A 23,221-nucleotide genomic window follows, 5' to 3' on the forward strand; every position below is an offset into this window, starting at 1 on the left:
TGGGGAGCCACAGAAGGGCTTTGAGCAGGGGAGGGCAGGGTCAGGGCAGGGTCAGATATGAGAGTCAGAAAGTTACTGTATGAAAAAGGATAGGTTGGAGCGGGTAAGAGTGGAAGCCCCAAGCCAGGGAAAGAGTCCAGGACAGGACACAGATGGGAAAGGTTGGGGAGGGGAGGGCGAGGCCAATGGATGAGACACTCAGAAGGCCAGGAGGAGCAGCCGTGAGACCGACAGTTTGGGGGAAAGGCGGGAGCTGTCTAAGACCAGGCCTAGGGCTCTGGCATAAAAGGGCAGTCCTCGAGAAATGGACATGGATAAGAAGCAGCTTGGGGGAGATGTTGAGGCCAAATTAGAAAATGTATTTACTTTTGGCTGGGTGCGGTGGGTCACGCCTGCAATCCCAGCACTTTGGGAGGCCAAGGACGGCAGATCATAAGGTCAGGAGATGGAGACCATCCTGGCTCACACAGTGAAACTCTGTCTCTACTAAAAATACTAAAAATTAGCCAGGCATAGTGGAGGGCACCTGTAGTCCCAGCTACTCGGGAGGCTAAGGCAGAAGAATAGCTTGAACCCGGGAGGTGGAGGTTGCAGTGAGCCAAGATTGCACCACTGCACTCCAGCCTGGGTGACAGAGCGAGACTCCGTCTCAAAAAAAAAAGTATTCATTTTTATTTATCTTTTTAATTTTTTGTAGAAATGGGGTCTCGCTATGTTGTCCAGGTTGGTCTCAAATGATCCTCCTGGCCTCAAGTGATCCTCCTGCCTCGACCTTCCAGAGTGCTGGGATTGTAGGCATGAGCCACCACTCCAGCCAGATTAGAATATTTAATATCAGGCCGGGCTCGGTGGCTCATGCCTGTAATCCCAGCACGTTGGGAGGCCAAGGCGGGTGGATCACCTGAGGTTGGGAGTTCAAGACCAGCCTGACCAACATGGAGAAACCCCGTCTCTACTAAAAATACAAAATTAGCCGGATGTGGTGGCGCATGCCTGTAGTCCCAGCTACTCAGGAGGCAGAGGTTGCTGTGAGCCAAGATTGCACCACTGCACTCCAGCATGGGCGACAGAGTGAGACTCTGTCTCAAAAAATAAAAATAAAAAAATAAATAATAAAATAAAATGCCTAAGGTCACCCAAGTGACTGCCAGAGACAGCCTCTGACCCTAAGCAGCCTGGCTCCAGCGCCAAGCTCTGAACCACCACCCACACAACCTCCTAAAAACCAGGAGACCTCTGGGGAAGGCGTGCAGAAGCTGCTGGGTCCCCAAGGGGATGCAGGAGTTTGGGAGTTGTCAGCACAGAGAGGAGGTGTGGAAGCCGTGGGGGAGGGTGATGTACCCTAGGGAGGGTGTGGGGGTGGACAAGGGCCCGGGAGGAACCTCCAGTGCCCAAGGAGCACGGGGAGAGAGAGGTGTGGGGAAGAGGGCAGGTGTCAGGAACATCGAAGGGGCCTTGAAGAGTCAGGACAAGACAGACAAAGGAAACCCTCAGGCGTCGCCACGGGGAGGTCACTGCTGACACAGACAAGGTAGGAGGAGAACCCCAAATGCTGGGGTCTTGGAAATGGGGGTGCACCATGAGTGTAGATAACTCCTGCCATGTTTGGTGGGGGCAAAGAAAAAGTGTGTGGTGAGACAGTGACCTGAGGAGGGCCGGCTCGAAAGGACAAGGTACTCAAGTGAGTGGGGGATTCTGCCAGGCCCCTCATCCACTGAGACAGGACAGGGAGATGTGAGGAGAGTGGGGGGTTGTCGGGGCGAGACTTGGGACCGGATATTGAGTCTCCTTAGTCCAGTGTGGGACATCACAGAGAGGCGTGGAGGAGGCTGGAGGCCCTGCTGGGAGCCTCAGGACTTAGATCCTGAATTGGGATGGCAGGGAGGGATGGCCCATGGCCCCTGGGAGCTGAGACCAGCGCTGACAGGTGCTGAGGACCCTGGGACCTAGTTCCAAGAGGCGGCTGTGTTTTTGAGGTAGAGGCTTTGAGGGGACCAGGAGTGGCCTTCCTGGGTGGGGCCAGAGTAGACAGGGCAGTCAAACCAGCCAGACAGGAAAGAGAAGGCTAGGATGCGCAGAAGTGCCCTTGCCGGCAGAGGGCAGGTGGGGAGCAACCACTCTGGTAGGAGTGGGTCCCCCAGGACAGGCAGGCTTCCTGGCAGAGGGGTCCCGAAGCTGTGCTCTGCCAGGAAACATCCCAGAGTCCTCTTTAACAACCCCTGGGAATTCTCAAGGGCTAGGGACGTCTCCCCTCCCACCATAGCCTGCCCCAAGGCCATCCTGACTCTTTGTTGTTGTTTTTGTTGAAACAGAGTCTGACTCTGTTGCCCAGGCTGGAGTGCAGGGGCGCCATCATGGCTCAACTGCAGCCTCGACCTCCTGGGCTCAAGTGATCCTCCCACCTCAGCCTCCCAAATAGCTGGGATCACAGGCACGGGCCACCATGCCTGGATATTTTTTGTATTTTTTGTAGAGATGAGGTTTCCCTGTGTTTCCTAGGCTGGTCTTAAACTCCCGGGCTCAAGCAATCCTCCTGCTTTGGCCTCCCAAGCGCTGGGCTTACAGGCATGAGCCACTGCACCCAACCCACCCTGACTCTTCTCAGACCAGGTATGACCTGTTTCTCCCCTCACACCAGAGGTTCCCCTCAGGACAGGCTCAGGCGACCCCTAGAACCTCCTCTTTGGAGACTGCCTTCTCTGCATCTCCCCTATACCCACTCCTGCCCCTCCCTGTCCCCTATGCACACAGAGGAGACAAATGCATGGCTACTTCCAGATTATTTTATTCACATGGCTTGGTGGGGTACAGGCACTCCTGCCAGAGAGACAGGGGCAGGCCTCCCCGCCAGCCCTGGTCAGTCACCCACCTCCCGGCCCTCTTAGGGTTAGTGCTAGTTATCACACACACGACAGCGAGGGGGTAGAGAAAGAAGGCAAGACGGGATCCCCATCTGACCAGGGGCTTCAGACAGCCGCAGCCTGAGCCCCCTCCATCCTGGCCGGGCCTGGAGCCCCTGTCTCTGAAAACCCCACACTGGGCAGCCGCACCCGGAATCCACCCTGTTCCTGGTCCCCACTCCCACTCCGGGCCTTGGGGCTTAGGGACACCCTGGGGAAGCGGAACTTGGGTGACTTCTCTCTGACGGGGGACTTGGGGGCTGCATCGCCCTCCTGCCCCCGAGAGGCTTTAGAAGGGGCCACCAGGCCTACACGTGGCAAGCGGACCCGGCCCCGGCCCCGGCGACCCGAGGCCCCTTCCCCACTGCCCTCTTCCTCCTCCTCCTCCTCCTCGGGGCCGGGGGAGCCTTCCCCAGTGACCATCTCACTTTGGCTGAAGCCTACTCGGGGCAGCCTGAGTTTGGGGCTCTTGGCCTTCTCACCCTCCTCGGCCCCCTCCTTGGCCCGTGCCAGGCCAAACCGGGGCAGCCGTACCTTGAGCTTGTGTCCGGCCTCTCCCTCCCCCTCTGCCACCTGGTACTCGGCATGGTTGCCCCCGGGTGGCGAGAGCTCCACGTCGGGCAGTGAGAGGCGGAAGGTACGCTCGGCCCCTGGGGGCTGCTCCTCAGCACCCTCGGCCCCCACCCTAGCTCCGGCCCCCAGTGTGGGCAACTTCAGCCTCAGCCCACCCTCGCCTGTGGCCGCCTCGCCCATCTGTGCCTCTCGGCTTAGCCCCACGTCCAGCTCAAGCTGGGGCACTGTCACGGTGGGCATCTTGAAGACACCCTCACCCACCAGCAGCTCCCCACCTGCAACCTGGGCTCCAGGCAGAGACAGGGTCACCTGGGGCACCTGAACCCTGTAGCCTGCTGTGCCCTCTGCTGAAGGGACTGTACTCTCAGCCTGCTGCCCTGGGGTACCTGCCTCCCCAAAGCCGGTCAGCTCCACTTGCGGCAGGGAGATGCCCAGCGGAGGCATCCTCAGCCCCGCTTCATGGCCCTCAGTGACCACCTGCCTGGCTGTGGACACCTTCAGGCCTGACAGCTGCATTCCACTGACGGCCACAGCCCCCTCTGCCCTCCCTTCCTCCTGGGTGCCCAGCGTGACCAGCTCCACCTCGGGGATCTTAAGCTGCACAGCAGTGGACTCAGCCTTTTCCCCCAGGCTGGCACGCTCACCTTGAACTTCTGCTTCCTTCCCTCGAGCCAGCCCAAAGGAGGGCATCTTCAGCTTGGGCATCTTCACCCGCCCATCCCAGCCCCAGCTCTTGCCCTCCAACTCAGTCACCCCTGGCACTAGTTCTGCTGCCTCAGTGTCCCGGCCTCTGGCCCCAAACTTGGGCAGAGCAAACCTGGGCCCCTTGAACTTGAGGTCGGCCCCTGCCACCTCTACCTTGCCTGAGGGCAGGTGGGCATCCAGGCTGAGCTGTGGGATGGACAGATCGAGGGCAGGCAGCAGGCCTGCCTCCCCGGCCCCTTTGGCCTCAGCCTCAGCCCCCACCCGAGCCTTGGGGAGTGAGATGGCAAATTTGGATACCTTCAGCTTGGTAGCTCGCCCAGCCCCCTCAGCCTCCGCCTTAGCCACCTTTGGCCCCGAGAGTCCAAACTTAGGTAAGGAGAACTTGGAAGAGGGCTTGACTTTCGTCTCCATCATCTCCAGCCGCCCTTCCTCAGTTTCCACGGCGGGTAGCTGTGGAGTGACAATTTCAACAGAGGGCACTCGGAAGCCCACTTCCCTGACCCCTGCTGCCACCTCGGGGCCCTCCGCCCGCTCTACCTTGCCCATTTTAGCGGCTGGGACCTGCCCCTGCAGGCCAAGTGCTCCTGGCAGGTCTAGCTCCACTGAGGGCAAAGTGAGAGAGGGGACACCCACATGAGCCTCACCATCCACCTCTGGCTGCAGACAGGGAAGTGTTACCAGCTTCCCTGAGACCTCAGCACCCGCCTCGCCTGGCTTGCCACGTGATGGGGACTCTGCCCTCCCTAGCTTGGGCATGGTCATCTTGGGCATCTTGAAGCCAAATTCCATCCCTTCTGCCTGTTCTGCCTTGGCGGCCTTTAGCTGCACCTCTGGAGCCCTGGGCAGCTTCACCTCTGGTGCCTTCGGAAGATGCACGTCGGGAACCTTCGGCACTTGCATTTCCGGCAGCCGAATCTCTGACACTTTTGGCAGCTGCACCTCAGGGAGGTGCACATCGGGCACAGCCATCTCAGGCACCTTGGGGAGTTTTATCTCTGGGAGCTTCACGTCAGGGACTTTCATTTCGGAGACTTTGGGCAGCTGCACCTCTGGGAGGTGTACATCGGGCACGGCCATTTCAGGCACCTTGGGGAGTTTCATCTCTGAGACTTTTGGCAGCTGCACCTCGGGGAGTCGAACCTCTGGCACAGCCATCTCAGGCATTTTAGGGAGTTTCATCTCTGGGACTTTCGGGAGCTGCACTTCCGGGAGGTGCACATCGGGCACGGCCATCTCGGGCACCTTCGGGAGTTTCACCTCAGGGAGTTTCATCTCAGGGAGCTTCATCTCTGGGACTTTCGGAAGCTGCACTTCCGGGAGGTGCACATCGGGCACAGCCATCTCGGGCACCTTCGGGAGCTGCACTTCAGGGAGTTTCATCTCAGGAAGTTTCATCTCAGGCACCTTTGGAAGCTTCATCTCAGGGACTTTCATCTCTGGCACTTTCGGCAGCTGCACCTCTGGAAGCCGCACCTCTGGCACAGCCACCTCTGACACCTCTGGGAGTTTCATCTCTGACACTTTGGGCAGCTGTACCTCTGGAAGCCGCACCTCCGGCACAACTATCTCTGGCACCTTTGGGAGTTTCATCTCTGACACTTTGGGCAGCTGTACCTCTGGAAGCCGCACCTCCGGCACAGCCATCTCTGGCACCTTTGGGAGTTTCATCTCTGACACTTTGGGCAGCTGTACCTCTGGAAGCCGCACCTCCGGCACAGCCATCTCTGGCACCTTTGGGAGTTTCATCTCTGACACCTTGGGGAGCTCCACCTCTGGGAGTCGAACCTCTGGAAGGGCTGCCTCGGGCACTTTTGGAAGCTTGACCTCAGGAGCCTTGGGGAGCTTCACTTCAGGTCCTTTGGGCACCTTGACCTCGGGCCCTGACACTCCAATGCCAAGGGAGGGCATCTTGATGATGGGTAGCTTCAGCTTGCTCTCTACAACTTCAGGAGCAGCGGGCCGGGGCTCCAAGAGGGAAAGCCCAAAAGTGGGCATTCGAAGTCTGGGACCTTTCACCCTGGCCTCAGGGCTGACCTTGGCTACCTTGGCCTCAGCAACTTCCTTTGCTCGAGCCCCAAATCGGGGAAAACTAAGGCGGGGCATCTTCAGGGCCACCTCAGGTGCCTCTCCTCGGGCCTCCACCTCCGCACCTGGCAAGGCCAGGTCCACCCCCACAGTCGGTGCTGCCACATCCAGGGTGGGCACCACTACCGACACAGCCCCTTCCCGGGTCTCTAGGCAGGGAAGTGTGGGCAGAGTGGGCAGTGAGGGCAAGGCAGGCAGCTCCACCTGGGGTACCTGGATCCCCACGGCTGGGGCCTCCACAGCAGGAGGAGCCGGGGCTCTGAGCCCAAGGGTTGGCAGGTGGAGGGCAAAGCCACCAGCTGCCTCTGCTGAGGGGGCAGCCTTGGGAGCTGAGACCTGGGGGACACCCACCTCGGCCCCTGGCAGCCGGGGCCCAACCAGCTCCACCTGAGGGGCTGTGAAACGAGCTCCTGCGGCCACCTCAGCCTCCACCTTGGCCTTCCTTGGGGGAGGAGCGGCGGCGGCCAGCCGGGCTGCCTGAGCCTCTTCGGCCACTTCTCGTACACGCAGCCGAGGCAGCTGGAGGCGCCGGCGGGCAGGGGCGGCCGGGACAGGACCCTTGACAGCCTCGGCTTTGAGGCCCCGACGCAGGCGGGAGAACTTGGGAAAGGAGAACTCGACATCAACAGGGGCCAGGTCAGCGGGGACCCCCAGAGCCCCAGGCACCATCTTCTTCTTCTTCACAGGGGACAGACTCTGGATGTTCTGGGGAGAGAGGAGAGAGGCAGGAGGCGGTGGGACAGTGGGAGGCTAGGAGTGGACAGGAAGAGCCCCACCTGGTATTGGACCAGGCTGGGGATGCGCTGGGTCAAGTATCTTGTTCCCCAAACATCACCCCCACTTCTTGCCTGTCATTTCACCATGAGGGCCCAGGAAAGCAGGCAGCCATCTAGAATCTCCAAACGAGTCAACAGGAGTGTAGGGACTGGGACCCAAGACTTCTAGATCCTGATCCGGGATTTTCCCCAACATCCTCATTCTAGAGATGGGGAAACTGAGGCCCAGGGAGGGAAATAACTTTGTCCAGGGCCACTCAGCAGTAATTGGGCCGGCACTCAGGCTGGAATCTGGCTTCCCTGGTTCGAAGTAGCCTGGTTCAGGACCTCTAGCAAGCCTGGATCCGATGGTGGGGAGGCCTCTCCGAAGTGGGTGAGGGCCCTGGGCTGGGGTGGGTCTGTCCCCCTTCCCGGGGAAGAGTTTGGGGCAGAGAGGAAGGGGCAGAGGGTGGAATTAGCTTGGGTTAGTGACAAGACAGAGGGCAAGGCTGGCCCACGATGGCGGGGAATGGGGCTCACGGCGCAGAGACCAGATCGCTGGGGCAGTCCAGGGCCGGGGCCGGGCTAAGCACGCGTACCAGCTTGGCCACCTTGGCCCGCGGGCCCTTGATCTCGTAGCCAGACACGGTCCCGGGCCGCAGCGCCAGGTCCCCGGTGGGCACAGTGCGCTTCAGGCAGAAGGAGACTTTGTAAGGCTCGGCGCATTGCAGCAGGCGTAGTGCGTCCTCGTACTTGAAGTTCTCGAAGAACACTCGGGCACTCAGCAGCTGGTCCCCTGCGGGCGAGGTGGAGGTGCGCAGCACGTGGGCATCTCCCGGCTCCGCCCGGGCCTAGTTCTGCCCACTTGCACGGAGCCCCCGCGGTGAGGACCCGCCCCAAATTTTAGTCTCTCCAATCCCCAGCGCAGGATTGAGTCGCAGTTACGCTAGTCCCCGCCCCATGACCTTATCCCCGCCCTCTGCAATGAACAAAGCCGCGCCCACTCAGGTCACGCCCGCACCTTGTCGCTCCCCTACCCATCCTTATGTTTCAGATGCTGACTTTGCTTCTTTTACGGAGGGAACAGAATCAGAAGGGAATTTCCAGAAGCTCCCACACTGTCTGTTCACCCCCTTTCTCCTGCGGCGACTTACTCCACTCGCCTTCCTGTTCCTGGGGATGAACTAACCCCACTCCTAGCTCAGGGCAATCCCTCCACCGCCTTCTCAGGGACATCCTCCCGCAATTCTCTCCTCTTCCCACATCATTAATTGTCCTTCTCGTCTACATTATTCCCATCAGCATACAAACATATTATTATTTCTCGCATAAGAAAGGTTGTCATGGCCTCACTCCCCGGGAGCTCCTGCCCTATTGATCTGTTCACCTTAATAGGCAAAAGGTATTGAGTTCTCCAGTGGCATTGTTACCAGTTCTCCAATCACACCTCTGACCCTGCTTTCCCACACACACATCTGAACTGCTCCTCTCACCGTGCCCAGGCCTTTTTTTTTTTTTTTTTAAAGACGAGATCTCGCCAGGTGCAGTGGCTTATGCCTGTAATCCCAGCACTTTGGGAGGCCAAGGCGGGTGGATCACCTGAGGTCGGGAGTTTGAGACCAGCCTGACCAATATGGAGAAACCCCGTCTCTACTAAAAATACAAAATTGGCCAGGCATGGTGGCACATGTCTGTAATCCCAGCTACTAGGGAGGCCGAGGCAGGAGAATCACTTGAACCCAGGAGGCGGAGGTTGCGGTGAGCTGAGATCACACCATTGCACTCCAGCCTGGGCAACAAGAGCGAAATTCCATCTCAAAAAAAAAAAAAAAAAAAAAAAAAAAGACAAGATCTCACTCTTCACCCAGGCTGTGGTACACTGGAGCAATGACAAATCACTGCAGCCTTGAACTTCCAGGCTCAAACGATACTCCTGCCTCAGCCTCCTGAGTACCTGTGAATGCAGGCCCGTGCCACCACACCCAGTCTCTCTGGCCTCTTAAAGACACACTACCCCAGACCTCAGGACTTGGACCTCCTCTCTGTCTACATGCTCAAGTCACCCCTTGGGAATTCTTGGGAAGCTCATCCAGATTGAGGAGTTAAAAGATCATAAATCTGCTAACAATTCCTAAGCATATCTCTCCAGCCCAGCACTCTCCCCTCCACCCTAGACTCACATCCAACATCTCCATCATATCTCCACCTGGGTGTCCAACACCACACCTCTCCTTTAACAGATCCAAATTGCAATCCTGGTCTTTCTTCTCCAAATGAGTACTAGCCTCAGTGTGCTCCTTTTGAGGGACCAGCAACTCCATCCTCAGGTCAAAAATCCCCAGATCCATCCTGGACAACTCTCTTTCCATCATACCCAATATCCAGTCCTCAAAGCTCCTCCTTCAAAATATATCCAGAATCCAAATATATGTATACCTCCAAAACCCTTTGGTCCTGAGCATCCTCATCTCTTACCTGGATAATCACAGTAGCCACTTTGTTGATCTCCCTGCTCCTAACCCTGCCTTCATATATTCTACTGTTTGTTGTTGTTGGCCTTGTTTTTGAAACAGAATCTTGCTCTGTTGCCCAAGCTGGAGTGCAGTGGTGTGATCATGGCTCATTGCAGCTTCAATCTCCTGGGCTTAAGCAATCCTTCCGCCTTGGGTTCCCCGAGTGCTGGGATTACAGGTGTGAGCCACCCAATGCTTGGCCATACTCTACTGTTAATGCAGCAGTTCAGCACAGTCAATTCATGTTTCTCCTCTGCTCACAGCCCTCACAGAATAAAAGCCAAAGTCTTATAAAGCCCTCTAAAAAATGTCCTCCCCTTACCTCTCTGGCCTTCTCTCTTACTCTCCTCTTCACTAACTCAATTGCGTAGACACTGGCTTCCTCACTGTTTCTCCCACAAGCTAGGCATGGTCCTACCTTGGGGCATTTTTGCTGTCTGTTCCCTCTTCCAGATGGCCTCATAGCTTGTTCCCTTACCTCCTTTAGCCTTTTCACCCTTTCCAGCCCACCCCATTTTTTTTTTTTTTTTTTTTTTTTAGGTGGAGTTTTGCTCTTTCGCTCAGGCTGGAGTGAAGTGGCCCGAACTCGGCTTACTGCAACCTTAAGCAATTCTCCTGCCTCAGTCTCCTGAGTAGCTGGGATTATAGGCGCCTGCCACCATGCCCGGCTAATTTTTGAATTTTTAGTAGAGACAGAGTTTCGCCATGTTGGCCAGGCTGGCCTCGAACTCCTGACCTCAGGTGATCCGCCCACCTCAGCCTCCCAAAGTGCTAGGATTACGCACCCAGCCAAGCCCACCCCCATTTAAAAATGCAGCTGTAGGCCGGCCACGGTGGCTCACGCCTGTAATCCCAGCACTTTGGGAGGCCGAGGAGGGCGGATTACGAGGTCAGAAAATGGAGACCATCCTGACTAACACGGTGAAACCCCGTCTCTATTAAAAATACAAAAAAAATTAGCCGGGCGTAGTGGCGGGCGCCTGTAGTCCCAGTTACTAGGGAGGCTGAGGCAGGAGAATGGCGTGAACCCGGGAGGCGGAGCTTGCAGTGAGCCGAGATCATGCCACTGCACTCCAGCCTGGGAGACAGAGCGAGACTCCATCTCAAAAATAAATAAATAAATAAATAAAATAATAAAAATGCAGCTGTAGCACATTGTCCTCCTGGCAACTGTAGCACTTATTGCTTTCTAATTTACTAGGTATTTTACTTAATTTGCTTAAATATGTCTCTCCCGGCCGGGCGCTGTGGCTCACGCCTGTAATCCCAGCACTTTGGGAGGCCGAGGCGGGCAGATCACGAGGTCAGGAGATCGAGACCATCCTGGCTAACACGGTGAAACCTCGTCTCTACTAAAAATACAAAAAATTAGCCGGGCGTGGTGGTGGGCGCCTGTAGTCCCAGCTACTAGGGAGGCTGAGGCAGGAGAATGGTGTGAACCCGGGAGGCAGAGCTTGCAGTGAGCCGAGACTGCGCCACTGCATTCCAGCCTGGGCAACAGAGCGAGACTCCGTCTCAAAAAAAAAAAAAAAAAAAAAAGTCTCTCCGCACTGGAATGTAAGCTCCATAAGTGCAGGGACTGTTGTTCACTGTTTTGTTCACGGCTGTAGCCCAAGCAGCTAAGATAATGTCTGAAATAGGGTGGGGCACCGTGGCTCATGCCTGTAATCCCAGCACTTTGGGAGACTGAGGCGGATGGATCACCTGAGGTCGGGAGTTTGAGACCAGCCTGGCCAACATGGTGAAACCCCGTCTCTACTAAAAATACAAAAATTAGCCGGGCGTGGTGGAGGGCACCTGTAATCCCAGCTACTCAGGAGGCTGAGGCAGGAGAATCGCTTGAACCAGGGAGGCGGAGGTGGCAGTGAGCCGAGATCGTGCCATTGCACTCCAGCCTGGGCAACAAGAGAGAAACTCCGTATCAAAATAAATAAATAAATAAATAAATAAATAAAGTCTGAAATAGAAGGCACTAATAAATAGTTGTTGCATGAATAAATCACGTCAGCTTCATCCATTTCCTAAAACATCCTTTACTTACAAAGCTCCTCTTCCCAACCCCTCTAAGTGGCTCACTCCACCCTTTTCTCCTGCCCCAACAACAACATTTACTAACACTCACGTAGTTAAGCACTATGTGCCACTTAGCTATGTGCTAAGTATTTTCACATACTTACTCGTTAAATCCTCAGTACATAATAACCCCATACAAGAATAAGTCCCATTTCAGAGATGAGAAAACTGAGGCACAGAAAGATCACAAGCTAGTAAACGGGGGATGTGGAATTCGCACCCAGTGAACCTCCGGAGTTCGCTGTGAACAGTCGGCAAAGCTCCGCCCCAAGCCCTTAACCCCGCCTCCTGGTGGCCGGTCACGCCCCCATCCCCCGGTCAGTTTCAGCCTCTCTTTGGACCCAAGGCAGATTCCTAACCCCGCCCCCGCAGTTCGACCCCGCCCCACACCCCGGGCCCGCCCACCTTCCTGCAGGCTGAGGCTCCTGGCGGCGGGTGAGTCCTCGCGCAGCTCCCGAACGAAGATTCCCTCTTTGCCACCGCCCGCTACGTTGATGCCGCTGACCCCGGTTTGCGCCTCCGTCTCCACGATAATTTCCACCAACTCCGCCCGCCTCAGCTCCTGCAGAGGGCGGCAAGGTGTCGCATTGGGGCTCTAGGGCCGGACCTCGCCCAGAGCCCGCCATTGCGCTCAACAGTGGCTCATATACATATATATACATATATATATTTATATATATTTAGAGACGGGGTTGGGGGACGGTCTCGCCACACTGCCCAGGCTGGTCTCGAACTCCTCCTGGGCCCAAGGGATCCTCCCGCCTCGGCCTCCCAAAGCGCTGGGATTACAGGCGTAAGCCACCGCGCCCGGCCAAAAGCGGCTGTTCAGCAGGTCTTCAGGGCACACGCCCCTCGGCGCTGCACTCGCAGGACGTCGGGGCACACCCACTCCGGCGTCTCGCCTTTAAGCAAGCCCGCGGGCGGCTGGCTTTCTGGGACCCGCGGAACAGTTAAACAGCTCCGCGGGCCGGCTGGCCTCTCCGAGGCCCTAGAGCGGCAGTCGAAAGGGGTTAGGGGAGGAGACGAGGTTGTAAGGGGAGGGACTGCGTCCGAGTGGGCTGGAGAGAACTTGAGTTGTGATTGAGAGGCGGGACCAGGATCGTGGGGGCGTGGTCATGTTGGGAGGGCGGGGCTGCGGGGGGGTTGGTGCGGGTAGGAGGGGTAAGACAGCACAGGCCTGGGAGGAAGAGCCAAATGGGGTATAGAAGGGTGCAAAAAATAGGAGAGGAATGTGGCCAGAGTTTATGGGGGGTTATTTGGAGCTGGGGTGGAGACCCCTATTATTTTTTTGTTGGGGGAGACAGGGTCTCTCACTCTGTCCCCAGGCTTGAGTGCAGTGGTGTGATCATGGCTCACTGCAGCCTCCACCTCCTAAACTCAAGCAGACCTTCCGCTCCGGTCTCCCAAGTAGTTGGGAACACAGGCACGCGCCACCACGCCCAGCTAATTTTTAATTTTTTTTTTTTAAGAGACAGGTATATCACTGTGTTGCCCAGGCTGCTCTCAAACTCCTGGCCTCAAGAGATCCTCCTGTCTCAGCCTCCCAAAGCGCTGGGATTACAGGCACGAGCCACTGCCTCTGGCCCTGAGACCCATATTCTACAAGCTGAATTTAACTATGGGGGAGGGGCTGTAATTACAGCAGAACAAGAGAATAGTTGAGGATGGGATTCTGAGGAAGGAGCTAGCTGGACCTTCAAGCCGTCTGGGATTCGGGGGACAGGGAGTGGGATTTGCCTCCCTGAAGGCTTGAATGTGTGTGAGAATGTGCTCTATTGTAAATTCAATGACCCGAAGGCCTGTGAAACGCCCACAGGAGAGGGAATCCAGTGAAGGGGGTCTGCGTGGGTAATGAATGGGACTGGCAGACATGGCATTCCCGGTATTTACTGTAAATGATGCAGATTGGACCTGGCCCAGAAGCCACTATGCGATTCACAACAGGGCTTCCCAGAAGAGGCAGTGACAAACCTGGGTCCTGTCTAGGAATCCAATCTGCTGTGTGTCTTAGGAAGAATCTTGCCCTCTCTGGACCCACTTCCCTGCTGCAAAATAGGGTAACATAGGCATACTGGAAGGAGGTTGCAGTAGGGATCTGAGAGGATGCTGTCATGGCCAGCGCACTGGGGCCAGCACGGACTGGAATTGAGCCCAGGACTTGGAGGGAGAGCAGGTCTAGGCCAGATGCCCCAAGGGACTAGGGGGCTGAGCAGGGCAGTCTGGGTAAGAAGAGTTGTGGCTGGGGCTGTAGGGAACAGCACGACCACCAGTACCACCCTTTGGCTTGGCAGGCCCTGGGCTCAGCCTTTTATGTGCAGGACCTCTCTCTTTTTTTTTTTTTTTTTTTTGAGGCGGAGTCTCGCTCTGTCACCCAGGCTGGGAGTGCAGTGGCGCAATCTTGGCTCACTGCAACCTCCACCTCCCGGGTCAAGCGATTCTCCTGCCTCAGCCTCCCGAGTAGCTGGGATTACAGGTGCGTACCACCACGCCCAGCTAATTTCTGTATTTTTAGTAGAGATGGAGTTTCACCACGTTGGCCAGGATGGTCTCAATCTCTTGACTTCATGATCCACCCGCCTCAGCCTCCCAGAGTGCTGAGATGATAGGCATGAGCCACTGCGCCCAGCCTCTTTTTTTTTTTAAGAGTCGGAGTCAGGCCAGGCGCGGTAGCTCACACCTATAATCCCAGCACTTTGGGAGGCCGAGGCGGGAGGATCACCTGAGGTCAGGAGTTCAAGACCAGCCTGGCCAACATGGCGAAACCCCATCTCTACTAAAAGTCCTAAAATTAGCCAGGCGTGGTGGTGGGCGCCTGTAATCTCAGCTACTCGGGAGCCTGAGGCAGGAGAATCGCTTGAACCTGGGAGGCGGAAGTTGCAGTGAGCTGAGATCGCACCACTGCACTCCAGCCTGGGTGACAAGACCAAGGCTCCGTCTCAAAAAAAAAAAAAAAAGAGTCAGAGTCTTGTTGTTTTGCCCAGGCTGGTCTCCAACTCCTGGGCTCAAGGGATCCTCTGGCCTCAGCCTCCCAGAGTGTTGGGATTACAGGTGTGAGCCACCGAACGCAGTCTGCAGGATCTCATTTTATCCTCTCCCCATAGCCTTGGGCAGTCACAGAGGAGGACACTAAGACCCAGAGAGGTAAAGTGACTTGCCTAATGCCCTGTAGCAAGTTAAGTGGCTGGGCCTCAACCTTAGGTCTGTGACCCCAGAACCCATAGGCCATCCTGTGGGCACAGAACTCCTGGCGCTCTACCCACTGTCTCTCACTCCCAGTAGTAGCTTGGCCCCTGTAACAGTAGACCTGCTCTGTGCCTGGTATACAGTAAGACATGGTCGATGCCAATCCACCATCTCAGTAACAGTGACAGCAGCTGCCATTCAAAGAGGCTTCCTCAGCACCAGACTCTGTGCAAATGGCTCAAGCGTGAGTTCTCAGAGGTGGAGATCATTACCTCCATTTCTTTTTTTTTTTTTTTTTGAGACAGAGTCTCGCTGCGACCCCCAGGCTGGCGTGCAATGGTGTGATCTCGGCTCACTGCAACCTCCGCTGCCTGGGTTCAAGTGATTCTTCTGCCTCACCCTCCCGAGTAGCTGGGACTACAGGCGTGCACCATCATGCCCGGCTAATTTTTGTATTTTTAGCAGAGATGGGGTTTCACCGTATTGGCCAGGCTGGTCCCAAACTCCTAACCTCAAGTGATCCGCCCGCCTTGGCCTCCCGAAGTGCTAGGATTATAGGTGTGAGCCACTGCGCCCAGCCCCATTACCTCCATTTCACTGGGAAACTGAGGCTGAAAGAGGTGAGATCATCTGCCCAGGGCCACACAGCTGAAGTGGTAGGGTTGGGATTTGAGCCATGGGTCCAAGCCCATGTCCTTAACTCCTACATTATATGCCCTTGTTTGTTTGTGTGTGGGTGTGTGTGTTTAGACAGGGTCTTTTTTTTTTTTTTTTTACTTTGTTTTTCTTATTTATTCTTTCCACATGGGAGACTTAATGAGACAGGATCTTGCTCTTTCACCCAGGCTGGCGTGCAGTGGTTCAATCATATCTCACTGCAACCTCAACCTCCTGGGTTCAGGTGATTCTCCCACCTCAGCCTCCTGAGTAGCTGGGACTACAGGAATGCACCACCAAACCTGGCTAATTTTTTTTTTTCCGATAGAGACAGGGTCTCCCTATGTTGCCCAGGCTTTTCTCAAACTCCTAGGCTTTAGCGATCCTCCTGCCTCGGCCTCCCAAAGTGCTGGAATTCCAGGCCTGCGCCACTGCACCTGGCATATACTGCCTCTTCTGATGAAGGGTTTCTGCCGGATTTTCTTCAGCTCCTTATTAATTTAGCTCCTTTATGCGCCAATGAATTCACTGCTTTGAGTCTTAGCCTGTGCCAGACACTGCACTAAGGACATTACATATGTTAATTTTCTTCTCCTCACAGTGACCCATAAAATAGACCCTGTTATTATTTCCATTTCACAGATGGAGAGAATGAGGCACAGAGAGGCCAGAAAGTGTCTCCTTGCTGCCCTAGTCTGTGCCTCCCCATTGCCCTCAAGTGCGCCTTGCAGGACACGTGGGCACTCACCTCGGCACTCCGGCTCCTGGCCTCCATGGCGTTGCTGGGAGGCACCTGCACCCCAGGCTCCTGTGTCCTCTCCCCTTTCTGCTGCAGAACCAGCTTCAGTTCTGCATGGAGCAGCTGCCTCTGAGCCTGAGGGAGGACAGCAGTGGAGGCTTGAGGCCAGGAGGGGATGAGAGGTGGAGGCCATGCTTACAGGGAGAAAGCAGGGTGGGTACTGGAAGGGGAGAAGGGCCCCCACCCCAGCTGTCCTCTCACCGCTGCCTGGGCGCAGGCACTTCCTCCTAACAGGAGCCCAGCCCGAGGTGCCGCACAGCTGTCTGCAGGGCTCACACCCTTCCGCGGGGTTCTTGCTGCCTGCCAGGGAAAGACCAGGATGTGAAGTTCCAAGCAGGCGAGGAAGGGGTGGGGAGGGGCATGTGGCACCAGCCTGTGCTCACCTGAGGGTCACCTCCAGCTCCTTGGGCCTCCTGGGTCCGGGGCTCTAAGAAGAATAATGTGAGCAGTGTTATTGGCTAACACCCACCGATGACTTCCTGAGTGCCTGACCCTGCTGCGTTCTGCTGATACCCTATCCCCGTCATGCAGGTGGGAAACTGAGCCTCAGAAGACCTTTACCCAGGATGACTCAGCTGGACAACACACGGTAAAGCCAAAACTGACTCCGAGGCCTGTCTGGCAGCAGAGCCCCCGTGCCAAAGATCTTGGCCAACTGAGGGGGCCAAATTCACTAAAAAATAATTGCTATTTGAGACAGTGTCTAGCTCTATTGCCCAGGCTGGAGTGCAGTGGTGCAATCACAGCACACTGCTGCCTCGGTCTCTGGGCTCAGGCGATCCTCCCACCTTGGCCTCCTGAGTAGCTGGGACCACAGGTGCATGCCACAACACCCGGCTATGTTTTTTTGTTTGTTTTTGTTTGTGTGTGTTGGGGGGCGGGGCGGGGAGAGAGAGAGAGAGAGAGAGAGAGTTTCGCTCTGTCACCCAGGCTGGAGTGCAATGGCGCGATCTTGGCTCACTGCAGCCTCCAACTCCTGGGTTCAAGTGATTCTCCAGCCTCAGCTTCCCGAGTAGTTGGGACTACAGGTACGCACCACCATACCTGGCTAATTCTTGTATTTTCAGTAGAGACGGAGTTTCACCATGCTGGCCAGGCTGGTCTTGAACTCCTGACTGCAAGTGATCTGCCCACCTTGGCCTCCCAAAGTGCTGGAATTACAGGCATGAGCCACTGCACCCGGCAACACCAGGTTAATTTTTTAAATTAATTTGTAGAGATGGAGTCTCCCTAGGTTGCCCAAACTGATCTCCAACTCCTGGGCTCCTGCTATCCTCCTGCCTCAGCCTCTCAACGCTATAAAATAATTATAGCCACTCCCATGTACTCCCAGTGAGCAAATCACAGCGCCTCTCTGTGCTTCAGTTACGTTGTCTATAAAATGGGGAGAATAAGAGCTTTTACCTCACAGGGCTGTTCCGAGGAGCAAATGAGTTAATAAGTGTAAAGTGCCAGGCACCTGGCAGGTGCTTTATAAATACTTGCTATTATTATTATTATTGTTATTATTATTATTATTATTTTGAGACAGAGTCTTGCTCTGTTATCCAAGCTGGAATGAAGTGGTGCGAATTCGGCTTACTACAACCTCTGCCTCCTGAGTTCAAGTGATTCCCCTCTCTCAGCCTCCCAAGTAGCTGGGATTACAGGTGCCCGCCACCACGCCTGGCTACTTTTCGTATTTTTAGTAGAGATGGGGTTTCACCATGTTGGCCAGGCTGGTCTCGAACTCCTGACCTCAGGTGATCCACCCGCCTCGGCCTCCCAAAGTGCTGGGATTACAGGCATGAGCCACTGCACCTGTCAGGCCATTATTATTACTAAGAACTTCCTATGGCCCTGACCTTGTGTCGAGCGCCCCACATGCTCCACTGCACATGGCCCTCAGCACAGCCTTGTGCAATCAGCTACTACTGAGCCCATTACAGAGGAGACACCTGAGGCTGGGGGAAGGGATGTCACTAGCCCAGGTCACAAATGGTCGAGCCAGGACTTGAATTTGTCTGAAGGCTCCAGCCTTTTATCTGGGTAGTAATAATACCTGATGGGTACTGAGTGGTGAGTATTTGCTGGTCCCCGTGCTAAGACCTTCACCTTCTACTTCACCTCGGAAAACCCCATTTCCTGAGAGGCCAAAAGAACTTGCTCAAGGCCTCATAGCACAGCCAGAAGGAGGCAAAGCTGAAATTCACATGCAGCCACCCGCCAGGCCCATCCGGGGAAATGGAGATGAATACTGTCTCCCCCAACCCCCGAATCTGGGCTTGTCCTCACAGCCCCCACCTGGCATGCCACCCCGCCAACCCCTATTGCACAGGGAAAGGTCAGGCCTCACGCGGCACATTCCCTCACACAATGGCCCGTCTGCTGTGCTCAGTTGCATTCCGCCCCTGCCCGCCCACCCTGGCCACACAATGGCCTTTCATAGCCCATCACTGGCCAGGAGAGAGGACATGGGGACCCCTTAACACTCCCACAGCACCCACGCCCCCCACAGTGTAAGAGGGCTTCTTTCTGCATCTCCTAGGGGTCCTGGTCTCTGTGGCCTTCCCTGGGATCCCCTGTGAGCCCCCTGCACCTTCCAGGCTGTGCCAGGACTTGAACTTGTCTAAAAACTCCAGCATGGGCTGGGTGCGTGGCTTAGGCCTGTAATCCCAACACTTTAGGAGGCCGAGGTGGGTGGATCACGAGGTCAGGGGTTCAAGACCAGCCTGGCCAACATGGTGAAAACCCGTTTCTACTAAAAACACAAAAAGTAGCCAGGCGTGGCAGCGCGCGCCTGTAATCCCAGCTACTCGGGAGGCTGAGGCAGGAGAATCAATTGAGCCCGGGAAGTGGAGGTTGCGGTGAGCTGAGAATGCACCACTGCACTCTAGCCTGTGCGACAGAGCGAGACTGCATCTCAAAAAAAATAAAAATAAAAATAAAAAAAGCTCCAGCGCTTTAGCTGGACAATCATAATAACAACTAATGGGTATTGAGTGGTTATTGAGTAGGTATTGAGTATTAATATTAGCTGGTCCCTGCACTAAGAACTTGTCTGCCATGTCGGGGGCATTTCCTCTGACTTGGGCCCCGTGCTAGCACCCATAGGCCTCAAAATCACCCTAGATGTTGTGGCTGTTACAGGGGTGGAAACTGAGGCTCACAGGAGTGGAAACTGAGGGGCAGAGCTAGGACCCGTGCCTGCCCTTCACCCCTGCTTCACCTTAATTTGCATTGTTGGCTCTGCGCACTGGGGCAGGAGCTGGGTTGGGCAGGAGGGGGCCAACGGTGCTAGAAACACACCCAGGCCAGGTGCCGGGCCCGGGCCAGGCAGGCGCTTTACATACTTGACCTTGTGGGACCCCATTTAACTGACGAGTCAATGAGAGTTAAGAGACCGGTGATCACAGTGACAGAGTCGAGACTTGAGCCCAGGTGTGGAAGCGAACTCAGCTCCCTTACCCAGGACTGAGACACAGCACAGAGTCCTGAGCTGGAGACACGAGAAGCCTGAACCTTATAGGTGGTAGTGGAGGGGGTCTCCTGGGTCACAAGCTGTCTGTCCCAGGCCCGTGGCTGTGAGTGTCATGCCCAGAGCCTGGCACAGGAAGTTCAGGCGGGGCAGGGACAAGAGAGAGTGCCCTCCTTCTTCGTCCCTGCCTGGGACAGGCACCCAGCCCAGGTTATATTTAGCCCAACTGTGCTCTTCCTGAGCCACGTACCCAGCCCCTGGGGTAAGGTGGGGGCAGCTTCGGAAGGAAACCCACAGAGAGGACTCTGTGTTCCCAGCTCTGCTTATCCCACTAGGCAGGGGAAGGAGGGGTGGGGAAGGTCCCTGCCTTGTGTTAGGGGCAGATCTACTGGGACCAGGCAGACACTCCAGATGCCAGTAGCCTATTTCTTGGGTGGTTACCGTGGCATGACCCTGGCACATGCCAGAACTTTCAGAATCCCCAGGGTCCCCATTTCTTGAGCACCTACTATGTGCTAAGATCCTTCCTGTCTTGGCTCCTTCAATCTTTGTAACATCTCCCTGGAGTGGGTACAACTGAGATATCCATTTCAGATGCGACTCATGCCCTTCAGACCAGCTGGGAACGAGGGGTTGTCATTTGGAGGCTGCTGAGGGATCGGCTGAGGGCATTGCCCTTCTGGCCCTCTTTCCCTGGTGACTGCGACCAACTTCACTTGGGAACCCTGCCTGCTCAGAGCCTCAGCTTTCCCCAGCCACCAGCGTGATCTCCCATAGCAATGGGGGTCAGGGGTTGAGCTGACTCATCCAGACCTCTAAACATTATCCAAGGCCACCTAGGGGGTCAGGGGGAGTTAAGACAGTGGCCTCTGACTGCCTCGGTTAGTCCCTGCTCCAGCACTTCCCAGGTGTGAGGACTTGGGCAAGATCCTGCATCTCTGGGGCCTCAGTTTCTCCATCTGTAAAATGGAGCCAATAAGAATGGCTTTGAAGATTTGTGAGAGAACAGCAGGTGCTTAGAATATCCCTCATATATAGTAAATGCTTAATTAATATAAACTCGTCTCTGACAGCAACAGGGAGAGTATGGAGGGAGGGATCTGTGCCTCTCACAGTGTTGCACATCCAACCTTTGCTACTCAGTGGCCCCCACTTTCTCTGCTACCAAAGGGGAGCTTTGGTTGAGAGACAAAACCCAGCTCAGGCACCAGCCTCCCACCAACAGGATCCATGCTGCCTCCCTAGCACCCTACTCCAGGGACCCACCCCAGGCATCCTGCCCCAGCTCTGGTGTTTGTTAGTTTGTTTTTTGGAGACAGGGTCTCCCTCTGTCACTGAGACTGGAGTGCAGAGGTGTGATCACGGCTCACTGCAGCCCAGACCTCCTGGGCCCAACCCAATCTCCCATCTCAGCCTCCAGAGTAGCTGGGACCACAGGCATGCACCACCATGCCCAGCTAATTAAAAAAAAAAAAAATTTGTTTTGTAGAGATGGGGCCTCTCTATGTGGCCCAGGCTGGTCTCGAACTCCTGGGCTTAAGCAGTCCTGCCACCTCAGCCTCCCAAAGTGCTGGGATTATAGGCATGAGCCACCATGCCTGGCTGCCCTAGCTCTTTAAAAGCAGCAACTCATTTACTCTGGCACCGGCCCTGTGAGGTGGCCTCCAGACATCAGCCCATTTTAGAGATGGGGAAACAGAGGCACAAAGGATGAAGTATCTTGCCCAAGGCTGCACAGCCAGAAAGGAGAGGAAAGGGGATTTGAACCACTGGCTCCAAAGTCTGTACCTTTAACACCTACGCCACACGGCTTCCTGAGCCCCCAGGCCCCCTCCCAGCACCTCCCGGGACCCTGAACCTCATTCCCACAGTGTCTCAGCCTGGCCAGGGAAGGGACCGTCCGGCTGATCTCTTACCGCTGAGCCTCCAGACTCCTCGAGAGCTCCTGGTCCCGTCTGTCAGCCCTAGCCCTAGGCTCGGGGGGAAAAGGAATGGGGAGGGGGGAGGAGAGAGAGACCCCAGCCATTGGCTGCGGGGGTGTGACGTCACCAGAGGGTGGGTGGTGGAGAAACAAACATCCCCCTCCTCCAGCTACATCTATCCGCAAGGGGTGGGGGCCACGAGACAGCCACCAGCCGCCTCTCTCTTGCCTGGGCCGAGATCTCTGCCAGGAGCTCAGCTTCAAGGATTTGCACGTTGGCTTCCTCGACTTGGAGAGTCAGGACCCTACCCCAGCCCCACTGTTTCCTGGCTCCAGGACCCGGGCCTGGCCAACCGCCTCTACTGTAAACTCCTTTCACTCCCTCTCCCTATCAATTTGGGTTCAAATCACAGTGCGAGCACTTCCTGGCTGGGTGACCTGCTGCCAGTCACAGCTTCTCTTTGCGGATAGTAAGAGTACCTACCTTATGGGGTTGTGGTGAAGATTAAACGAGTTAAAAGAGACTGAACATGTAAGACAATGCCAGGCGCAGAATGAGGGTTACTAATAAGTATTTGGTATTATTTTTCACACAAATTAGGTGGCTGGCTCATCTTGCTGGGGGGTTTTGGCCCCTTTTTAGTAAGACTGGGGAGCCCCAGTCTCTGTCTAATGGAGTTACTGTTTAGGGGGACACCTATCATATACTAAGTACCATGCTCAGTGCTGAAGCCCTGCTTTTGAATCAAGGGTATAAAATGGGCTCCTTATGCTCCCCACCTTTTTTTTTGAGACAAGTTCTCACTCTGTTGCCCCGGCTGGAGTGCAGTGGTGTGATCAGGGCTCACTGCAGCCTCAACCTCCTGGGCTCAAGCAATCCTCCCGACTGAGCCCCCTCAAATAGCTGGGACCACAGGTATGCATCACCATGCCCAGCTAATTTTTGTATTTTTTGTAGAGGTGAAGTTTCACCATGTTGCCCAGGCTGGTCTCGAACTCCTGGGCTCAAGTGATCTTCCCACTTCGGCCTCCCAAAGTTCTGGGATTACAGGCGTGAGCCACCGCGTCCAGCTATGCCCAGTTTATAGCTATGTGGCCAGGAGGTGGTGGAGCTGAGGTCCAACCCCTGTTCTCCTGCACCACAAAAACCCTGCTACACTCTTCTGCCCCTTCCACTTTGCAGACAAGAAGGCTCAGAGAAGGTAAGTGACTCTCCCAATATCACCATAGCAGGTCATTGGCAGGGGTTCAGATTTGAACCCAGACCTGCCCGACTCCCAAGCCAAGGCTACCAGGCCTCACCCCCAACCCCTGGACCCTGGTCCAGCCCCCAGCCTGCCCTGACTCACCAGACCCCGGGGGGCGGCACAGGGAGCACAGGTACCCCCACATGCCACTTGAACCCACCCGGCTGCTGCCTCGGAAGCTCGTCGCTCTCTGAACCCAGGCCCCAGGCCTGGGCTGGGCTGAGGCTGGGGGATTACCCCCAAAGCGCATGTCAGCAGCTTCTGCCCCATTGTCCAGCCAGGCACAGACACCAAGCCCTGGCCTCCGTCGGCACCCTCGCCCCTCACACCAGCCTGGGTGGCCCCTCTGCAGA

At 55.9% G+C, this 23,221-nt stretch overlaps 1 protein-coding gene across 2 annotated transcripts; it reads right to left on the bottom strand.

Moving 5' to 3' along the window:
- Positions 1-2,765: 2,765 nt before the first annotated feature.
- Positions 2,766-21,664, bottom strand: PRX (periaxin). Of its 2 annotated transcripts, XM_054465648.2 has the most exons (7): positions 21,617-21,664; positions 16,627-16,670; positions 16,445-16,543; positions 16,193-16,318; positions 12,010-12,166; positions 7,618-7,814; positions 2,766-6,968 (listed from the first exon to the last, which is right to left on the bottom strand). In XM_054465648.2, the coding sequence occupies exons 4-7, from the start codon at positions 16,217-16,219 to the stop codon at positions 2,967-2,969; spliced, it is 4,383 nt and encodes a 1,460-aa protein (XP_054321623.2). In that variant the 5' UTR covers positions 16,220-16,318; positions 16,445-16,543; positions 16,627-16,670; positions 21,617-21,664; the 3' UTR covers positions 2,766-2,966. The 2 variants fall into 2 exon arrangements, with proteins under 2 accessions (XP_054321623.2, XP_063514994.1); XM_063658924.1 differs by lacking the exons at positions 12,010-12,166; positions 16,193-16,318; positions 16,445-16,543; positions 16,627-16,670; positions 21,617-21,664 and adding an exon at positions 11,709-11,822.
- Between the last annotated feature and the right edge of the window lie 1,557 nt (positions 21,665-23,221).

The sequence above is a fragment of the Pongo pygmaeus genome, chromosome 20 (assembly GCF_028885625.2).
Source record: "Pongo pygmaeus isolate AG05252 chromosome 20, NHGRI_mPonPyg2-v2.0_pri, whole genome shotgun sequence".
Classification (NCBI taxonomy): Eukaryota; Metazoa; Chordata; class Mammalia; order Primates; family Hominidae; genus Pongo; species Pongo pygmaeus.

What these genes read in the sequence shown, in the direction of transcription:
- PRX (XM_054465648.2), bottom strand. Translation starts at nt 16,219, where the DNA reads ATGGAGGCCAGGAGCCGGAGTGCCGAG. An exon ending in CCAGGAGCCGGAGTGCCGAG is followed by an intron (nt 12,167 to 16,192) that starts GTGAGTGCCCAC and finishes CGCCCTCTGCAG; the next exon opens with GAGCTGAGGCGGGCGGAGTT. An exon ending in GGGCCAAGGTGGCCAAGCTG is followed by an intron (nt 6,969 to 7,617) that starts GTACGCGTGCTT and finishes CTCTCTCCCCAG; the next exon opens with AACATCCAGAGTCTGTCCCC.